This window comes from Anser anser, assembly GCF_964211835.1.
Source record: "Anser anser genome assembly, chromosome: Z".
NCBI lineage: Eukaryota > Metazoa > Chordata > Aves > Anseriformes > Anatidae > Anser > Anser anser.
The window spans coordinates 63,453,739-63,474,858 of record NC_139723.1 but is presented as its reverse complement, the minus strand read 5'-3'; the positions used below and the strand labels follow the sequence as shown (position 1 = coordinate 63,474,858).

Here is a 21,120-nt window from a genome sequence, read left to right as displayed (position 1 = left end):
CAAATTCAAATAAAATGGAAAATATTTCAACATGCTTTGAAGAAGGCTTTTATTAAATTTATTGTTCATAATCTTCAACAGTATAATACACCCAAAACAAATACTCATCCCAATTCTCTATGCAACATTGATCATTCATCGGTAAAAGGTATTCTTAGTTCAAATACTCTTATATTAATTATCTCACTGATAAATTTTGAGAAAGTTTCAGATTACTGAATTTCCTGAAAAAAATTGCTTTTAGACAGCAATAGCTCAAACTAAAACTAGTTTCAGAATCTTAAATCCTCTTGCCTGTCTCCCTCATTCTATACTCAAACAGAGCAAAATCTTTTGAATCTAATCCAGTAAAATGAACTTTGGCTAACTGAGTAAGGTGCCAAGCTGAGATAAACTGACATCTGCAATACAGATTAAATGAAATAGGCTTATTTTAGCTCTTATGTCATAATATAGATTTAAAAATATTCAGAAGGTTACAGTCTAATAAACAGCAAAGAAACTGATGATTATCAAAAGTACTTCTGCAATGCAGTGAAGAGGACATTTGTTCCTTTTGGTTAAGCACTTAAAAGATGAGAAAAAAGTTTAAAGAGATGAGAATTATTTTTAAGTAACACACATGCATCATAAAACAGTTTTACTCAAATGTAGTATTCTTCAGCTGGCTATACTAATGTAGCTCTTAAGAAAATATACTTTTAAAGTGTTACGACAAATTTCATACTTTTAAACATTTCACAACGTAAGATCAGAAACTACTGACTCCTAATGGTTTATCAAATTCTCAGAAAAATAAAATGAGAAGTAATTTCCTGTAGAATCTTTTAAAGTAATTAACAATTATATATATACACCGTACAGCATGCGTCTCTATTTTATGTATTAGTATCCCAGTAATCATAAATTTTTAAGTTTCACCTATTTAGCAATGAATAAGTCAAACAAAGAAGTTAAACAAGTAATGGTTAGTTACATATGTCAGAGATGTTCTCACTCTTCAAAAGCACTCCTCTGAGCATAAGAACCAGAAATATACAGTCAGCAGTTAGTGTAGAAACTGTAACTGCATATATTCACAGTAAGAGAACTAATTAGTAAACAGTAAATTAAAGCATGATTTCCCCATTAACGAGTTCAGTTACCTTTACCATACCTTTATCTGCTGTCTTCTAAGCATTGCAAGTTCCCTCATATCTCGGAATGGTTGTAATAAGTACTGGTAGAGCTCTGTAGTAGCTTCTGCAAGACTACTGTACGCTTCATCTTCCATCTGATACAGTTCAAGCAGCTCGACCATGCTTTCTGTGTTTTTGTGTTTCTCCAGAAGCTGTAAAAAAAGCACCAATTTTAATTAATGTGCTCAAAATTCCTACCGAAATTGATAATTGTTTAAAAACATTTTTAGCCTATCCTCTTCCCTCCTCAGTAAAATCACCACTCTGACATACCAAACAAAAAATATATTAATCCCCACCCATATTTTGAACTTAGCCAGTTAAGTATGGTCATTTTTCTGATAATCTTAACTCAAAATGTGCAGCACTCCTATTGCTTTCTTCTCTCCAAAGATCTCGAAAAGACAGTGAAAATTAGCACAAAGAGAGCACAAAAAGCAACTCAGTGTTTGACAATCTACAACGTATTCATCAGATATGCTATTTCACATACTTTACAAAGTTGTATGGCGAGAAGGAGTGGTGGGAAAGAAAGGGAAGTCAAAGCAGAAGTCAGATTTTGAGCTTTCTAGTTGCTTTTTCCTAGCCTCCCTTTTACTTTAGACTCACATAGCTCCATTATATCAGTGCAGCTCCAGACACAAAGAAGAATCTACATGAAACAGAACAGTGATCTGCATTTCACCCTAGACAGTTTACCCATGAAGTTCAAATCCACAAAATTTCCACTAGATATCTTTAAAAAAACGAAATTATAAGCTTTTAATAGTAACAAAACCAATAAACTTTGTTTTATTTGAAGTATGTCTTAATTCATATAAAACAACATCTGAAGGCTCTGTCCATTGCCTTCCCTTATTTCTTGTGAAGTGGAAAATTCATTTGTTTCTACAAATTTGCTACAACGTATGTTTTCAATTTTTATGTTTGCTTTGCATCTATTTTGGGCATTTGCCTGGGCAGACCTCACATGTTGCTGGAAATCTTTTACCATTCTCCAAAAAGAAATCTTCTACCATTTCCAATATTCCAAAAGAATATTCAAATGTTTAACTAAAACTAATCTCTTGCAGACACATGGAGTACTTGATGTGTTCACAGAGACAAGATTAGCTGAAATTAATTCCCCTCTTACGCAACTTTCGGATATTTAAAGTCAGACTCTTGTTCTTTGTATCAACAATTTAAAAGCAAACATTCACAGTCCAGGTTTACTTAAATTTAATATAGATTACTTAATATAGATTAGGAATAATATGGAATAAGCATTTCCTATCTTGTCTGTGTTCAGTCAAGCTGGATGCTCAACCTACATGAAACCTTCTCAGTATACCAAGCTGTATCAAGTGTAATTACTGAAAGACAAAACAGAGGGAACTGCAGATTAGAAACCGAAGCTTTGATCAACAGTCCTTTGGCATCTGGTTCATTTGTATGCCAGGAATGTCAAAACATGACATTTTACCATAGTGTCTACTCTGTTCCATGACATTTGTATTAATCTGCTATTTTGTTATCCAAATGAGTAATATTTTTTTTTTTTTTGTGATGTAAAGTTTGCTTCTGAAGATCCTTGCAACATTACCTCAACTTCCTTTGAAGCTCTGAAGATTGGCCAAGGTTATAGACAGAACACAGGGAGGCTCTCAGTAGCTTTATTTACATGTTCGGCATTAAAGTGATTGTCAGACAACAAGCCAAAAAGAGCTTTCCCTCAGCAAGGCTCGTCAGAGAAAAGAGGTCTTGGAGAGATGGTGCAAATGGATGTGATGTTTCTCAGCAGCAATTTGTTCTATTACCTACGCAGTTTCACCTAGGAAATCATTACCTACTGCAAGGTAGGAACACTGCCCTTCTCTTGTCTTCCAGCAGTGCGTAATATTCTGTGGTGTTTGAGTTCTCACAGAAGGTACTGGGTAGTGTTTTGTGGCTTGCAGTCTGTAAAACCAGTATTTTAATGAGCTTTCTGGGCAAAATGTGCATGCCTTAGCTTGCAGTTGTAGGGACAGAAGTCATCCCAGATGCTCTTGGGTTTGACTCCTAAGTTTCTACAGACTTCATGCATTATTCCAGACCTCTAGCAGTTTTAACCCTTCAGTCTACAAAGCCAACATCTTCCTCAGCTCCTCTTGCCTGTTTCTAGTGCCTCAAGGAAGAGCTGCCATACTCAAGCCTTTTCCTACTCTACCTGTAGTCCCGAACTATAATCATCTCTGTCAACATACTGAAAAAACAAATACAAAACATATCCTACAAGGCAACAAAAAGGAACAATTAGAGAAAACTTATCACCCTTTAAAGGAGAATCTTAAGTAATCCAATTTCAGGAACAGAACAATACAATACAGTACTTTTTTTTTCCTCCCTTCACAGATCAATCTTACGGTCTTTCTAAAAGTTCTGATATTCTGGAAGACAGTCACAACTTTGCAGAATTCAGTGTGAAAATGTGCCAGGAAATGAAGATCCGTTTCAATTTTATGATCATCAGTATAGCACGAATACATTTTCAGGACACTAACAGCATACATCTACTTATGATTAGCTGGTTGTTCAGTGAAAATCATGTCCACAATGAGAAACAGTTTTGATAATGTAAAGAAGCATCACGAAGTTCATGCACATAGAGAAAATAAGTGGGCATCATTTCAGGGTCTTGTCCATGTCCAATTTTATTTGGTCTGCTCCTGGGGTCCCACAGTCCTATGCCTAGAGATGCTCCTCAACTCCTTCAGAGACACCGAAACCCCAAGGAGTAAACTCTTAAAAACAAATGCAAGTGAGGACAGATTATTCATTCATAATATATATATGTATTTTCTGAAATTAACAAAAGTCAAGAAACCTTTCTTCCTTCCTACAGCAAGAATCCCCAGTTTCCATTTCCTGTGCCTAATGAAGACCTTTTTCAATGAAAATGGTGATGCAGTGTCATTCAAGCTACAGTTACCAGAAGAAACATAACAAAACTGCAAAGCTGATTTAGAAACAACCAAACACCACCTTATTTGGTTACACGAAAGAGCTATCAAATAGGATATTCTTCAAAAGAGGTAGCACAATTACTAACCTGCGAGCACAGGTTACAGACAGCCTCATTACACGCACCCACCTATTAAGATGTTCTTATAAAAAGCTGTCAGGTGGCATTTGAGGGGAAACATCTAAACATTAACTTCCTCTACAAAAGTTGCGAATCAGCTCAAAAGCATGCCTACATTTCATCCTCTCAAGTCAACACCATAAAACTGCTGCCTCAAATTCCACTTGGGTTAAAAGCTACAGGAGGGAAAGGGGAGAGTGAAGAAGTTATCACATGATCCAGTTCTAGAAAAGAAAAACAACACAAGATTTATGACTTGCATTTGAACTGACATTTACGACTCGCAATGTTTAAGAGAATATGGAAGTCTCAAACTACTCTGTCCCGCTTTTTGGAGCAGATGTGATTAACACACTCTTCACTGATACAGCATGGTATGAACAGAAGATTGATAGCTTAGATTCTCCTACTAGACACAGACTAATAAGCCCAAGGAAGAGTGAAGGCTGGTTTACTGCTACCAGTCCTAAAGGGGCCACTAATATCGCAGACGGATGGAGCTGCCAGCTGCATGGAGGACCTCTCCCACCCTGCTCCATAAAGCAGTCCAGTGGAAGATTTCCTGTCATAGATCCAAGTCAGATGAAACGTTTTTCTTAGCTGGCTGCCATCCAGGCAGTACTTGGACTATCAGATAACAATAATGCTGGGTCTAGCACAGAATCCACTGAATTAATAATGTCATAAGGCAAACCTGGCCCTCCACAGTCTCACAAGTTGTTTAACTCTGTATGTTCCAATTTTCATGCAGGCAGTATCTAGAGGATACGCTGTTTTAGAAATACAAAAAAGTCAGCTATTACCTTTCAGAAAGATGGAGACATTGGCTAAGCTGGCCAAATGCCTAAACCAACCTGGTACCTTCAAACTGTGCAGTTTGCAAACTGTTAGCATAAAATACATGAACGAGCTTTGTGACATATTTTATGTCCCACTGATGATTAATTCTCAGCACAGACATTCAGTGCTACCATTCATTTACTTCAACAACCTTGGTATGAAATTTTGACTTCCACAACTTTTTAAAATTAAATTATTTAAAGAAGTGGGTGGAGGAGGGTAGAGTAATATCCTGTACAGGCCTGACTAGTGCAATACCCATTGAATACTGCATTTATTTTAAGAATCATGTTTCACAGATGTTACATTGTTCACAACTAAATGAATCCATATATTTTAGGCAACTATTATGCAGATAGACTCTAGCCAGAGGAAACAGGCTTTTTTTTTCCCAATTTAACAGCACATATTTCAGCTATATAACAAAGATTATTTCTGTCTTCAGAATTAAAAAAAAATATTTTGTCCATAAACCTTTAAAAGCCCCACAGAAGACAGTGCAATTATGTGTAAGTTGCCATCAGTTGGGGGTGTAATCCAATGCTTCATTTAATCAGTGAAGGGCCTTTTCTTACATTTCCTTTGCTGTTATTCCCAAAACTTTCACGGTTATTCCTATTTCGTTTTGGGTAATTTGTAAAAACTCTACAACATGACACATACCTGATTTTAGCTAAAACAAGCAATGTATTTTCCAGTCCCTTCCCAAGCTTTTACATATTTTTGAAATAACAGTAATTACAGAACGTACTACTCAGCCTGGAAAAGAGAAGGCTGAGGGGAGACCTCATCTCAGTCTACAGCTTCCTCATGAGGGGGAGTGGAGAGGCAGGTACCAATCTATTCTCTTTAGTGACCAATGATAGGACCCATGGGAATGGCGTCAAGCTGTGATAGGGGAGGTTCAGGCTGGACATCAGGAAGAGGTTCTTCACCGAGAGGGTTGTAGTGCACTGGAACAGGCTCCCCAGGGAAGTAGTCACTGCACCAAGTCCATTGGAGTTTAAGAAGCATTTGGACTGTGCTCTTAGTCATCTGGTCTGAATTTTTAGGTATACCTGTGTGGTGCTAGGAGTTGGACTCAGTGACCTGTATGGGTCCCTTCCAACTCGGGATATTCTATGATACTCTCCTATTAAGTTCTCAAATGCCTGAAAGTATTACTTGCCACTTCCAGAATGAATCCACCTGATGATAAAGTTGTAATAGACTACAATGAATTCCAGGCAATGAGTTACAAAGTAAAACTTCCAGAGTACATAAAATTGGGATTCAAAATTTCAGCAACCGAACTTAGACTTCGAGCTCTTACATTAGAACAGGTTTAAAATTGTTTCTATTCTCTCTTCTAAAGCTGTCTTTAAACAAAGAACAATCTTCTTAATGCATGCACAAGTCATGCACACATACATATCATGGTAATGAGTAGGAGTCTCAACTACATGAAATCTGTTCTACAGGTAAACTACTTTCCTCTCTCTTAAATGCATTTTCCTGTATTGAAATGTCACATGTTGTGGTTAAAAGATCAAGCCTTGCTTCTGTTTGCATGATTGCATTGCCATCAACAGCCTTGGCTTTGTATGTAATACAGAAAGAACCACTTGCATTATTATAACAGATAAATGCACTAAAGCAGACCAGAGCTTGACTCTCCAATACAGATCTAAGATATTTTTTAATGTTGAGATATAAACCATCTAAGAGGATACGGAGTTATAGGGCACTGTAAATAAGCCAGGTACTACTGCTGAGAATGAGAAGTGTCGGAAGCAGCACTACATATTTCCAATCTCAAAATTAAAAGAAGATACAAACAAGTTAGTTACATATTAAACTTATTTGGAAACCACAGAGTTTATAATTAGTACCTAACGCAATCCTCTACCTACTGAGTGGACCAAAAGGTCCAGTTTTTTCAAACAGGCTTTTGAAGATAGGGGATATCAAGTCTATGCCAATGTGTAGCAAAGGTTATTGTCCGAATTTTGGGGAGGAGTTTCTGAATGGCTGTTTATAGAAGGAATGAGCTAATTAAAATAATCAAACCAAACACACACAAACAAGTTTATCAAACTTTGCAGCTATTCTAAGAAACAAACAGCAACACATACACACACAAAACACCAAGAAAAAACAGCAACAAAAAGGTTTTGAGAAGTAAAATAGGTTCTTTAAAACCCAAGATACAAAAAGGAACACTTTCATAACATGTTTCACACTTTTCTTTTTAGGGCTGTGAAGAGCTGCTCACATAGAGTGAGTTACTTGATTAAATCCTCTTTAAACCCTGTTTAAAACAGTCTTTTACCACAGTACCTAAATGCAGACAGCAGACCAGAAGGCTAAGACCAGCATAGTGCTGACTGGCCATCTTAACCTCTTTTCAGTTATAACAGTTATTTTCATTTATGCTCAGACTAACAGCTCTTGGGATAGTAAAAATCATTTAAGTCAAGTTCGTTTACACTGCCTACCAAAATGCACCTCATTTCAATGTACTACCTGTAAAACAAGTCAGCAGAAAAAGTACTCAATTACTGGGTAAGAAAAATTGAAGTAGTATTTTAATGCAGTGAAGTGAGCCAAAATATTATTTCCATGTATGCAGCATTACTGAACAATGCAATTTCTCTCCTCCCACCCAAAATTCTAAATAGAAATCTCAGCAGAACTATGTATACATAACTCATGGGAGTATCACATGGCTCAGACTTAAAGCTGCCAGCTCTGACAACAATGTATGGCACGCTAGATCTCTTCTAAAAGTTCGAGAGGGAGATGTCAACAAGTGAAAACTACGTATCTCCTTTTCTATGAACAAGACAAGCGTATGTGTAATAGTGTGGTAAAGTTGCTTTTGTTTTAAGATGATATAAAACGGTACTTCTCTGATCACCTTACCATACTGTGTGTTGTAGCATGATTTAAGAGAGGTACAGCTATCATGCCAAACGAATGCCCATAAAAGCCAGCTATTTATTTGAATTTAGTGTATTACTCAGAACAGCACAGGTACCAATTATCTACATAGAATGGCTCAGGTTGGAATGGACTTTAAAGGCCACCCAGTTCCAACCCCCTGCCATGGGCAGGGACACCTCCCACCAGAGCAGGCTGCCCAAAGCCCCATCCAGCCTGGCCTTGAGCACCTCCAGGGATGGGGCACCCACAGCTTCTCTGGGCAACCTGTGCCAGTGCCTCACCGCCCTCTGAGTAAAGAATTTTCTCCTAACCTCTAATCTAAATCTCCCCTCTTACAGTTTAAAACCATTCCCCCTTGTCCTGTCATTATCTGACAAAAAAGTTGCTCTCCACCTTTTTTATAAGCTGCCTTTAAGTATTGGAAAGCTGTGATAAGGTCACCCTGGAGCCTTCACCCCAGAGCCTCCTCTTCTCCAGGCTGAACAGTCCCAGCTCTCTCAGCCTGTCTTCATGCAGGAGAGGTGCTCCAGCCCTCTGATCATCCTTGTGGCCCTCCTCTGGACCTGCTCTAACAGCCCCACATCCTTCTTGTGCTGGGGACTCCAGACGTGGATGCAGCACTCCAGGTGGGGTCTCACAAGGGCAGAACAGAGGGGCACAACCACCTCCCTCCACCTGCTGGTCACACTTCTTTTGATGCAGCCCAGGACGCAGTTGGCCTTCGGGGCTGCAAGCACACACTGCTGGCTCATGCTGAGCTTTTTGTCCACCAGAAACCCCAGGTCCTTCTCTGCTGCTCAGTGAGTTCTTCCAGTCTGTGCTCATGTCTGGTATTGCCCACACCCAGGTACAGCACCTTGCACTTGGCCTTGTTGAACCTCATTAGGATCACACGGGCCCACTTCTCCAACCTGTCCGGGTCCCTCTGGATGGCATCCCTTCCCTCTGGTGTATTGACTGCACCACACAGCTTGGTGTCATATGCAAACTTGCTGAGGATGCACTCAATCCCACTGTGTGTATCATGGGTAAAGACATTAAACAGTACCGGTTCCAGGACAGACCCCTTAGGGGCATCTAATATTTACCTTATTTCAAAGTTAATATGGTACTCTGGGACTCCTTCCCCTTGGAAAGGGGTAAAATAACTAAAAGATAAAGTCAGTAATGAATCACTGATTAGTTGGAACATGGTAACTTTGAACAAAAAACTTCTAGACAACACCTCACCCTGAAGGCTTGGCAAACAGCTGTTTTTTGTGTCCTAATGAATTCTAAGTAACTTTTTCTGCAGTAATCCAATCAAAATAAAAAAAAATATTTAGAACATACATTAAAGAAATGTTCATGCTGTGACATAAAATACATTAATTTTTGGTCAATGGACCCTCTTTTTCTGTGCTTCTGAACTACGATATTCATCAGAAAAACATATTCAAGACTGTGAAAACTGACAGCCATCTCTAACTAATATTCGCATACAATGAGTACATTTAATTGACAAAGTATTACGACACTACTCTAAAAACCACTTTCTCTGTGTAAGGTTTGCAATGTCAGGATACAAATGAAACACCCACTCTGCTAAACAACAAATATTCTTCTACAAAAACAAATGTGAGAATTTGATGGGAACAACAAATATACTATCATTGTCACACTGAAGTCAACTCATGGGACTCACATAGTCAGTAAAGAATTAGTACAGTTTTACAATACATTTGTTATGGCAGTAGATATTCTCAAATGTCTGATACTAATCTGATGTTAGGCTTTTTAACATCTAATACAAAGGAGGTAAAGCATTATGACAACAGGTTCCAGGCACTGGTAAGACCGAATTTACTTTTTAAAGCTGAGATGAGCTTGCTCTTACTGAAAGTATATCCCACTTCCCACCCCTCTTCTTCTTCTTCTTCCAGCTCCACCCTGGCTCCATGTTCTTCTCCTCTCAGGTGCACCATTCCTCCTCTGCACCACCTTTGTCATGTCTTCAGCAAGCTAACTAAGCACCAGGCAAAAAACTATTTCCATTGGATGAATTTACTGAGGTTTACGCTGCGTTGAATCATCAAGGACAGAAATGCAGAACAGGAAGGCACACAAAGCTGCAGGAGGATCCCACCCATCCCAGGATCCCACCCATCCCCACCTTCAGCATCAGCAAGCGCTGCATTACAGCATGTCCAGTTCTTCAGCGGTGTTGTGGATTAGCCACCTTTAAACCTTGGACAACAGCTGATGGGTAACTGAAATGGCCCTTTGCATGGCTTCCCAAGGCTCATGTAGTTCAATACTGTTTCAAACTCTGCAGCACCTTATACAACAGTGAAGTCACAAAAAGCCAGAGAAGTTAGGTCTAAGAAAGGAACAGGTTTACACATGACTACACCCTATTTTTAAAGCTTCTTAAAGAAAATTACAACATCCAGTCCACTATTACAGTCCACTGTTACTAATAAAAGGCTGTAGTATGAAGAAACTCCTGAAACACCATATCATGCACACTATTTTTCCTCCTACTCTAGCAACAAATACCACACAAACAGTAAGCTATTATGTCACCTTCGTAGCAGCACAACATTTCAGAAAAGAGCAATTTAAATTAATATCAGATGAACATAGACCCGTATTCTGCAGTGTTATCCAATTGGGTTGTTTTTAGTCCTGTTTTCATAGAGTACTGATATATGTATTAAATATATATGGGTATATGTATTACATGACACAGAGAAATAAAATACATGTGTGATAAAGCATCATGATATAACACAGTTGAAATAATATGTACAATTTACTTATTAACTAAACTCTTCCACGTCAGTTTCAATATTCTAAGTAGTTTTGGATTTTTAAAAGTCCTCCCATGTATGGATATTTTCCTGAATTTTACTTCTCTAAAGTGACAAAGGGTTAAATTTGAAATTCTGACATCTCCCAATTATAAACAACTATAAAAAAGGCAAAATAACTTTCTTACAGAAGCAAACTGCAACAATTTGGGTTCTGTAGACTCAGGGCTGTTTGTAGAAAAACTAAAACTTTTTTAGAAACTTCTAAAACTGATCTACAAGTTTTTCTCCTTCAGAAGCCTCGCATCTGTATTCATGCCTTTTTTTATTTTTTACTTTTTAAAATTTCCTTAAAAGAGATAGAAAGTATGAAGAGTTCTTTGAGGTATTAAAAACAAATGAAAAAAACACTAAATTTTTTTCTCTAACATAATAATCTATAATTGTAAGTTACTGAAGAATGTTTAACAAAGCCCTCTCCCAAAAAGCATCTAGATGAAAACCATGATGCAAGGTATGTGAAAAGTTGTGCTACAACTCATTTTAGTTAACAAATGTTAGTTGAATACTTGAAACATTTTTCAAAAGAAAAAAATCCAGTTGGAAAAGTATTGTAACAGTAGCACAAAAAAATAACAATTTTCAGAACTGGAAAAAGAAACAATAAAATGGGCTACTGAATTGACAAAAAACAGCAAACAGAAACGCTCACTAAGCATTCAAATTGTTGTGAATGTTTGTCTGCCCTATACATTTAAAAAAAGTCCATAGTTTTTACTATACAAATACCATAAACAGGAAAAAAAAAGATTAAAAGGAAACCCAGAGATAGGCGCTTACCAGTAAAAGGGTTTTTAATTTAAAACAACCTATGCCAAAATTATTGCAACCAGTCATAGCTAGTTGAACAGCAGAAATTTATTTATATCTACTCTCAACAGCTCCAGATGAAGATTTTCAAAAGCTAGCTTGCCTAGGAAGCTGTCTTCACATTGAAATACCTTTCTGGCTGCTATAGCTAAAGGACTTAAGCAAAAGGTAAAATCCAAACTGCACAAATGTGCCACTAGTAAGAAGTTATTAGGAGTAATGTACATAGCTGAAAAGTAAGAGCTAGAAAACAAGGAGACATTTGTGGAGATGTTGAAAGTTAAAATCTAGCACTATGTGTTAAAGTTCTTCATGGAGTTTTCAGGCAAACTTATAATGGCTTGGTTTGTATTTCAGGCCCAAATTCTTCAGAAAATGGGAATTAGGCAAGTTTCAACAACGAACTAATTAAAACAAAAACACATTTCCCCTGCTAATTTATGCAGTTTATGACTGGAAGATACTATGAAATCATCCATTCTCCTGTCCAAATAATCTGGACTATTTTCTAGACTTTAGGATCCCGTATCAAGTTTTGTATGGGCTTCAACAATTACTCTTAGAGACTAACACATACTCTAGCAGATATCAACATCAGATTTCTGATGAGATCATACTACTACTTCTTTCAAGGGCTCAAGAATTCTTTCTTTACCATTCTTAAAACATTCTTGACTGTTTGCTATTAAACAGCATTGCACTTAGAGCAGGATTTTCAATGAACTATCCAAGATCTTTGTTCTGAATGGTTATAGTGATGTTAGTACTATGCAAAACATATGACTAGTTCAAATAAATTGTTCCAGTGTATATTGTCACCCTTTCTCAAAACCATCTAGATTGGTGTATATATAACATGGTTAAACCTACAGGTTCCATTGGCCTTGTATGTCAGCCCTTTCCCAGAGCACTATCACGCTGACCACTGATTAAGCAGGACAAAACAACTGGACACTCCATTCTTAACACAGCAAAATGTTTATAACAGCATAATACCTTACTTTCATGCTTTTATTACACGGTAAATTAACAACTTGTGACAAGTTTTTAAAAAATAAATTTATCTATTTTAACTACCTTTCTGTTCATTTGCTTTCTAGGATTGAGGGAGGATGAAATGTAACAGGTGTCATGTTACTGGCAAATCCTGAGCACTCTGGTTGCCCAACACTGCAGAATAATGTTCTAGGTGCTGCAGGTTCCTCTGCTGACTGCAATACATGCTCATTTGCTTCTCCTGGTTTCGTATGGTACTAAAAAAATACATAGTGGCATTACACTATCAACCATAGCAGAATTATAGTAGAAAGAAATCTTAATAGTTGATTCTTCTGTGGAGAAAATACAGAAGGAAGATGAGGATCGAGCCTATTTAGAAGATACTCTCAACTGCTAAAGCAACAGGTGCAGCATTATTCTACTTATGCAACCTTATTCTACTGCTATCTAGCAGACAGCATTCTGAGCAACAGGGCAGATATATACATAATATAACTGAGTTACTCAAAATATATCTTCAGAATATCTTTATTTACTGCCCTTCCCTCTCCTTTCCTCCTGCCCTGTCTTCCTTCTCTCCCCAACATACTCCTTACGGGTAAGCTTTCATCTCCTGAAACAGAGAAGTTTTATATATATGTATCTTTCATTTCACCAGGTCCCCACTTTATCTGAAGTCCTCTTCAATAACAGCAGTTTCATGGTGGACTGCAAGGGTTTGTTTCTATTAAGATTAAACATTCACCTCCCAAAAGAGGAAAAATAGTAGATTTGGCCATTTCTGAAATATAAGGCTTTAGTGTGGCTTTTTAAGCTCTGTGGAAGCTATATTATGTTTATAAGTACAACATAAACCTCAAAGACCATCTACTAGTAAGCAGTGTCTTATAGAAAGAAATGTAAGAAGATGCAACGATTAGAAAGAATCTGCTTTCCAATTCTAAGCCAGCCTGTGTTATATTATCACAGCAAGAAACTGAGGAGAAAAAAGTTACTGGATATTGAAAGCAGTATTAAAAGGCATTGACTTGAAGGCCTAAGTCCTGGAGGACATTCAGTTGAGGAGTGAGAAGGAAAGTAATGCTGGTAAAAATGGGGAAAAAATATGCAAGAAGACAAAGTAATGTAAATTTGAAGAAAAAACTCACCACAGCATCTAAAAGCTAAGAAATAAGGTAGGCTGTGAATCCCCAAGAGCATAATGGGTTTCAGAGGATTTATCACATAGGTTGTACCCACCTTGTCAAAGTACTCTAGCGTATGAAAATGCTAGAACTGCCTATTAGCTACAACAACTATAAAAGTAAAGTCTATCTCTAAAATAAACTTTTCATTAGAATACCTCCTCAACTACAAGATAAAAATGATTCCCCAGCCAGGGTTCAGACTGTTAAACAGAGCATATATTGCACTTCTCCCAGGTATTTTGATAGGGCAGAAAACTATAAGAACTATAAGAACAAGCTGCTGTGTTCAGTTTCTAAATATTAAGCCTATGCTTACTGATTAAGGGTTATCCTGAACAGTATTGCTATATTCTATAGAATGTACTTTTATTTTTCACATTCTGTCAAGGAAAACTGAACTTTCCAAGCAAAAGTCCTTTTCTTTGCGCACATATCATTTATACATCTTGAAGAAATGTGTATTATTTTAAACACTCTCTACTGTTTTCAGATATGGTAGCAGTATTCATCGTCTTCAGCTAGCTCTTGTCAAACTAAGAAGGCAAAACTAGAAAAACACATTAAGATTGTCTACATATACATGCCATAAGTGGATTGCAAAAAGGAAAAAGAATAAAAAATATTACTTCCAATCCAGAAATATCAAACTCAGACTGGAAAGAGACAACAAAAAAATATTGGCAAAAACAAGTCTAGCACCCAAAACTTTAATTAACTTGCAATCACAAGTCACAAGCAATCAAAAGCAACTTGCTACTACCTATGAAAGAGAAGTAAAAGGGAAGGGCACTAGAAAAAAACAAACATTTAGTCAGGAAGATATCCAACAGAAGAAGGATGAGAGATAAAATATCTCCAATTAAAAGGTAAACAGTTATTTTGCGTAGTACTTAGAAGGGTTTAACTCACAGGCTTAAGATAAGCAAAGACTGTGGTAATGTCAATGTCCCCTAAATACTGAATTCCTAGAAGCCATTTTAAAGCATGTGTTTTACAATGGTATGCAATAACAGCTTTGACTTTCAGCAATTTTAAGTCCACCGTATGATTAAGTTGTTGCAGTATTTATTTATCTTCCCTGCAACAAGGACCAAGCATCTCAAGTGATACAGCCTTCTCTACATCAGTTTCCTGCCTTTCAGTGGTATCACACCATAATAAAGTGTTTAACTTGTAACAAGTATTTACATTCACAGAATTCATTCTAAGTGTGACTTAGATTTTTATTATTCACAGAAAAGCGTGGGAAGCACTCCGCATTTTATTCTGCTTACCTGAAAATGTATCATGGTATCCTCACCACTGTGTTTGATGCTTGCAGAATGAGTCAGGTGTGAACTTCCAACCACTAAAATGCCAAGCCTTTAAAATATTTATTAACTGAGGACTAGTTTGTAACAACCAAACCTAATTGCTAATAACTCCAATTGCAGATTAGATAAACAAAAAAAAAGATGATGGCTGGCAAGGTTTAACACTGAGGGAAAAAAAAAGTCTTTGGTTGGACAACAATAGAAGTACTAGCCAGAGTACTATTATCATGCAACTGTTTCTTAGGAAGGTGAAGACTACTTACCTGTTCTATAGAGCATACCCTACACCTGCTGCCATACTGTATTTTGGTTACTATTAACTTAACATAGCAGTACGTTGGTTAGATGGCTTATTTACTGAGTATTTAGGAGTGAATTAAAGTAGTTGTACCACAAACAAGTGTTAACCACTACAACTGATGAGAACATAAAAACAACTTTCAAACAAAAATAGGCTTGGATTTCCAGAATGCTCTAGACTATTGCTGAGCAGTAATTAATAATTAACCCTGCTCTATTCATTTCAACAGAGATAGAGAAGTAATAATAGCAACAATAATCTACAGTATATCTTTTATTTTAATCTTCCGCGCACCCTAGTTTAAATTTGAACTGGTGTTCTGTTCCCTCCTGACACACCTTGTGTGTCTTCTAGATCTAGCTGTTGTAGAATCCAGGATTCTTTGCCTCTTGCACAGAGATGTTTCACTGGTTTTGATGGAAACACTACTGCTATTATTTAATTTTTGCATCACTGAATACTTTTCGTACTGTTTTGTATTAATTACTCTTGGATTATTTAACTCCTTGATGTAGAAATCTCTCTTTAAATCACATTGTGCTTAGGAGTAGATCACTGAATAGGGAGAGGTCACCTCACCTCTGGAAAACTTCAATTTTTCATGAAGTGCCTCACTACCTACCATATATACACTTTAGATCTGAACGCACGTGGTCAGAAGCAATAAAGACAAGTTACTAAGACTACTGCAACTATTATTTTTCACTGAATACTAGAATAACAACAAAAGAATAACCTATGGATACTATTTAGATTTTTTTCTCGTAAATAAAAATATTTGACAGTGCCTTTGGAAAGCATGTGAGATCCTTTGATTTACACGTGAGCCAATACTTACTCATCTGTGTGATTTGACAGTCATATTTCACTCATTGAAAACAGTTTCCCTACTAAAGCTGTGCAAAAGTTATTTTCAAAAATTATATATATACTAATTTGAAAGAAAATGGCAAAACAGCTGTCAAAAAAATTCTTCTTATAAAGAAGTGGTTACTATAACAAAACACACAAAAGACTGACATTAATTTTTCTTAACCTTTCTAGCCCTTTGAGTCAAAAGAAAACTAAGCCAACCAACATAAAAATTCGCAGGGCTACTCTGGTGCTTAGTAAGATATTCCACCACACAGTGGAAGGACACTGCCACTCCCAAGGCAGTCTTAAGTTAGCCACTGAAAATAAGATTCTCTCAGAATTTCTTTAGAATTTAATCATCTACTAAGAGTTTTTTTCTGAGCTTTTATATTAAAACAACACAGAAGAACACACAGAGAACAGATACACAAAATGGTCTTTCAAGAGTCTGCCTACAGACGCAAGAATTCATAGAGAAACATCAAAACGAAAGCGAGTCTGTGACTAGTCTTATAACTGGCACTCAAGATGCTATTGACTATTACCTGCCAAATTTCATAATGCCACAGCAATTAAGAACTCTAAGGAAAAAGAGAGATTCATTAGTACCATTAATTCAAAGACGCTGAAATAAGCGTGAAATGTAAAGATAAGGTTCCCATATTCACAACTTGCTATGCAGGAACAAGTAAAAAGATAACCATAGAAAAAATGTGTTTGTTGCCATGACTATGCCAACAAATAGCCTTAACCATAGTTTATAATAACAGTTTTTATCCAGTAATACTGAGACTGCATTCAATCTTTTGCCAACACAGCAGAGATACAATACCATCTTTGATATTACTACACTCACATGTATTCTTTTAGATACATGTATTTACTGTGACATAAATTTAGTGTTTCTAAATTATTTCAGAATTGTTGTGTGTTTTTTTTTTTTTAAATAAAAGACGTGCTAATTTTAAACTGCAAATTATGCAGAAGAAATTAATTTCACGTCACATAGAAATACTTGCAGAGGAGCTTTCTCATCTTGGATCTGTTTCTGCTTGTAACATTCTTCTGGCCTATTAAAGTTTTATAATTGAGACAATGATAAAAATGCCTATTACAAAAAGCAACAATTATTAACTGCTGTGAAAATAAACTGGCTTGTGTGTAACTTATGGAAAGCAACAAATGGCCAAATAGGGGATGCTGGAACAATGAACATGAGAGGTTTTGTTGCTCACTTTGAGTCTCCGCCTCAAAGAAGATGGTCAACAGAAACTACTAGCACTTCTTAAATAATGTTGTAACTGCACAGTGAATAACTGTCCTGGAGAAAGTTACACTTCTGAGGTTTATAATTATTTCCTGTATATCTTAAAAAGTTAAGCCAAAATCTTAGAGTTCTTAACTTGTATTTTACACAACTTTACATACATGAAAACCCTCTATATTCATTATGCTCCTTCATACTATTTCAGTTGCCAGTGCCAAGTCCTTCTCCTTCTCCTCAGAAGTTCTCTTAAGAGAGGTAAAATTGTTTAAAATTGCCGGAAACCAACATTCCAAACAGCTAACAGGCAGGTTTCAAGTACGGATGGAAAAGTAAATTAAAATGAGAGACAAAACATTGATTCAGTAGGTTCTGCTTGAAAGTATGAAAACCCTTTCCTTCAGAAATACCTGGCAGCACCCATCATCCACTGCTTCATTCGCTTAGAATTCAATGACAAGCAATATCAGTATTTGCTTAGAAGGAAAACATTATGGACCATACAAACCACTAACAGGTAAGGAAAAGAGAAACCTGAGAGCCAAAAGGGTCAAGCAGGTCATTCAATTGGTGTCTTTTCTTAAACATGAACTACATTTAATTAAAGAAGGATCAGTTTACATCATGAGCAGTGACAGAAGTACAGCCATACTGACTTGAGGCGCACTAGTAGATTGGTTGCCATTGGAAAGGAAGGTTGTACTGTGGTCAAATGCACAAATACATTCTGCCATTTTGACTCCACCAAATTCTCAATGTTAACAGAGAACAATGGGTTGACTAGGATAAAGCTTTCATTGCCTACCAATACCTGATTTAATTTTTGACCATAGCATTGGTCCTAACAAAACCAAAGTTGAGATTCTTCAAGAAACAAATAGCTCTTGCACAGTAATTCTGAAACAGTGTTTCTTCAAAAGCACCACTCACTTAGAGTTTGACACCCAGTTCCAAAACTCCATGTTTAACAGGAACTTCTCTCGTCCTGATCAGCTCTTTACAAAAACTGCTCAGCTGAGGGCCAAGTGAATCTAAGTACATACAACCAAGCATTCATGTAGCCAAAGAAAAAAGTAGACAATGATACGGTTGCATATTCTCTGGACTAAGACTACTGCAGAACACTATCAGACTAATTACCAGTACTATAGAAAAATTAATGACGATGAATTCTTCCCTTTCAATAGCTATTTGTGGTTTTTCTTTCTTTCTGTTTTCCCACGATAAATCCTAATGTTACGGTTTGGAAATAAGCTTGTACCTGAAAATGCTACATTGAGATGCCCTTATGGTGATTTCATCACTGACAACAGTTTTCTCGTACTCTGTAGCTTCAGTCACTATGGAAAAGCTGGGACAGAATCCTACAAAGATTCAAAACTATGCCATCGAAACAGACAGCAAGAGCATGTGCTCATACTCCATCAGGGGAAAAAAAAAAAAAAAAAAACCATTCACCACCACACATTTTTTGAACACGCAATCCTGCAAGAATATAAGGGGGCAGCTGAAGCAGCCAAACTTGATTTACAGTGATACAACAAAATTTAGATGTCATTTGCAAAAACCAAAAATTCCATAACCTGATTCATCCACAGTCACACCAAGATAGATCTTGGTGCATCCTGATCCAAGGCCACAGAAGCATATAAACAAATGCAAGTCTTTTTTTTTTTTTTTAACTGGGAAAATCTGGGTCCTCATACACCTCAGCACACAAAGATGTGAAAAAAATCTTACACACTGATGCTAAGAAGTTAACAGAATCAACCTCCTCAACTGCTTCTGTCTAAACAGAGTACGGGCATGGGGAAGTGGGATGAAACATCCTGAAACACTCAAGTCCTGAAACATCCAAGACCTGTCAGACTCTAGCAATGTCAACGCTGTAAATCCTCTCTAAGATTAGATAGCTTTCTTTTTGAAATCCCAACTCTAAGAACTTACCAAGAACGAACAAAAGTTGTAGTTATGCCAATTCCACCAGAAGACATCATCTCACTTGAAATACCAGATTCATCACCCAGAGCCTGTAAAAACCTAGAATTTTTTTGGCCTCAAGTGCCTAAATTGTACTGTCAAAATAAACACCACATGTTGCTGCTCCTATTAAACAGGAGAAATCAGACTCCAACACATCCTGCTGCAAAGCAACGCAACAACAAAAATCTGGCAGCAAGACATTGCCAAGTCCCTCAGATCCTTGTTCACAAATGTCTACATTTGATCGCACAGAGTAAAGTAGTGAGCCACGCTGAGATAACTAGAGGAATCTGCACTTTCTTAAATCCTGACCCTAGACCCCCTGGAAAGCTTAAGTCCTGTTTTCTTACGTAGATTCTCAAAGCATCAAAAAAACAAGCAAACAAAAAATCAACTAGATATTTTTTTTTTTTGTCCTATGGCTCGATCTGTTCTTCAAAGGCAGAGAAGAGCAGCTGGAGAGAACAACTACAGATGTCACAGAGTAAGGAAAAGGCGGGGAGACCGGTACCGAGCGCAGCAGCCTCACCTCCTGGATCCTCCTGCGGGCCCGCTGCAGCACCTCCTCGTACCCCTTTTGCCGCAGCTCACTCAGGCTCTCGTAGTACTCTTCGGGGTCGTCCGTCTCGGTGAAGAGCACCTGCGAGAGGATCTTCCAGCCGCAGGTGTCCAAGCAGTGGACCAAGTAGACCTGCAGCTTGTAGCAGAGCGCGTCCATCTCCTGCTCGGACAGCTCGGGGGCCCCGAACAGCACCGTCCACATGCCCGAGGGCTCCTCGGGGAAGGCGGGCAGGTAGGGCTCCAGCTCCGAGTTCACCGAGCACAGCTGCTGGTGCACGGCCCGCAGGTCCTGGAAGGAGAAGAGCCCGGCCCAGCTGCACTCCTCCCCCGCCGGCTCCGCGTCGGGAGCGGACGGCTCGGCTGCCTGCAGCGGCGACGGCGGCGGAGACGACGACAGCGAGCCGGCCGCCTCCTCCCTGCCCAGCTCCAGCACTTCGATATCTTCCGCGGCGCCACCCGCCGCCTCCGGGCCCCGCGACGGCCTGCGGGACGGGCCGCCCCGGGCGCGCAGCGGGCTGCGGGCCGGGACGGGGGGGTCGGGGCCGCAGGCCGGGCCCCTGCGCAGCGCCTTGGAGGCGGCAGCGGCGGAGGCTCCGGCCTCGGCCCCGGCGCGCCGCACGTCGCGGGACCCGCTGCGCTGCCGCTGCGCCGTGCGGTTGTGGCAGGTGATGGCGAACTTGCCCTCGATCTCGTTCCAGGCCACGATGAAGACGAACTTGTGCTTCTCGCGCTCCTGGAAGGCGTGAGGCCTCACGGCCACCCAGTCGGCCTCCAGCGTCTCCTCCAGCGCGAAGGCGGACATGGCGCCGCGCGGACCGAGCCCCGTGCCGGGCCGTGTGGTGCCGTGCCGTGCCGTGCCGTGCCGCGCCGCGCCGGGCTGTGCCGCCCCTCAGCCGCCCCCGCTTCTCGCCGGCCGGCAACGGCCGCCCGCAGCCCCGCGCGGCGCCTC

The 21,120-nt window shown here is 38.7% G+C and overlaps 1 protein-coding gene across 2 annotated transcripts in view; it reads right to left on the bottom strand.

The window, feature by feature from the left end:
- Positions 1-21,120, bottom strand: part of JMY (junction mediating and regulatory protein, p53 cofactor) — a 90,230-nt gene extending 69,110 nt beyond the window's left edge. For both annotated transcript variants that reach the window (XM_083819044.1, XM_083819045.1), the window contains exons 1-2: positions 20,140-21,120; positions 1,157-1,330 (exon numbers count right to left, since the gene is read on the bottom strand). In XM_083819044.1, the coding sequence (XP_083675170.1) occupies positions 1,157-1,330; positions 20,140-20,973 (1,008 nt within the window). In that variant the 5' untranslated portion in view covers positions 20,974-21,120. The remainder of the gene's footprint in view (positions 1-1,156; positions 1,331-20,139) is intronic.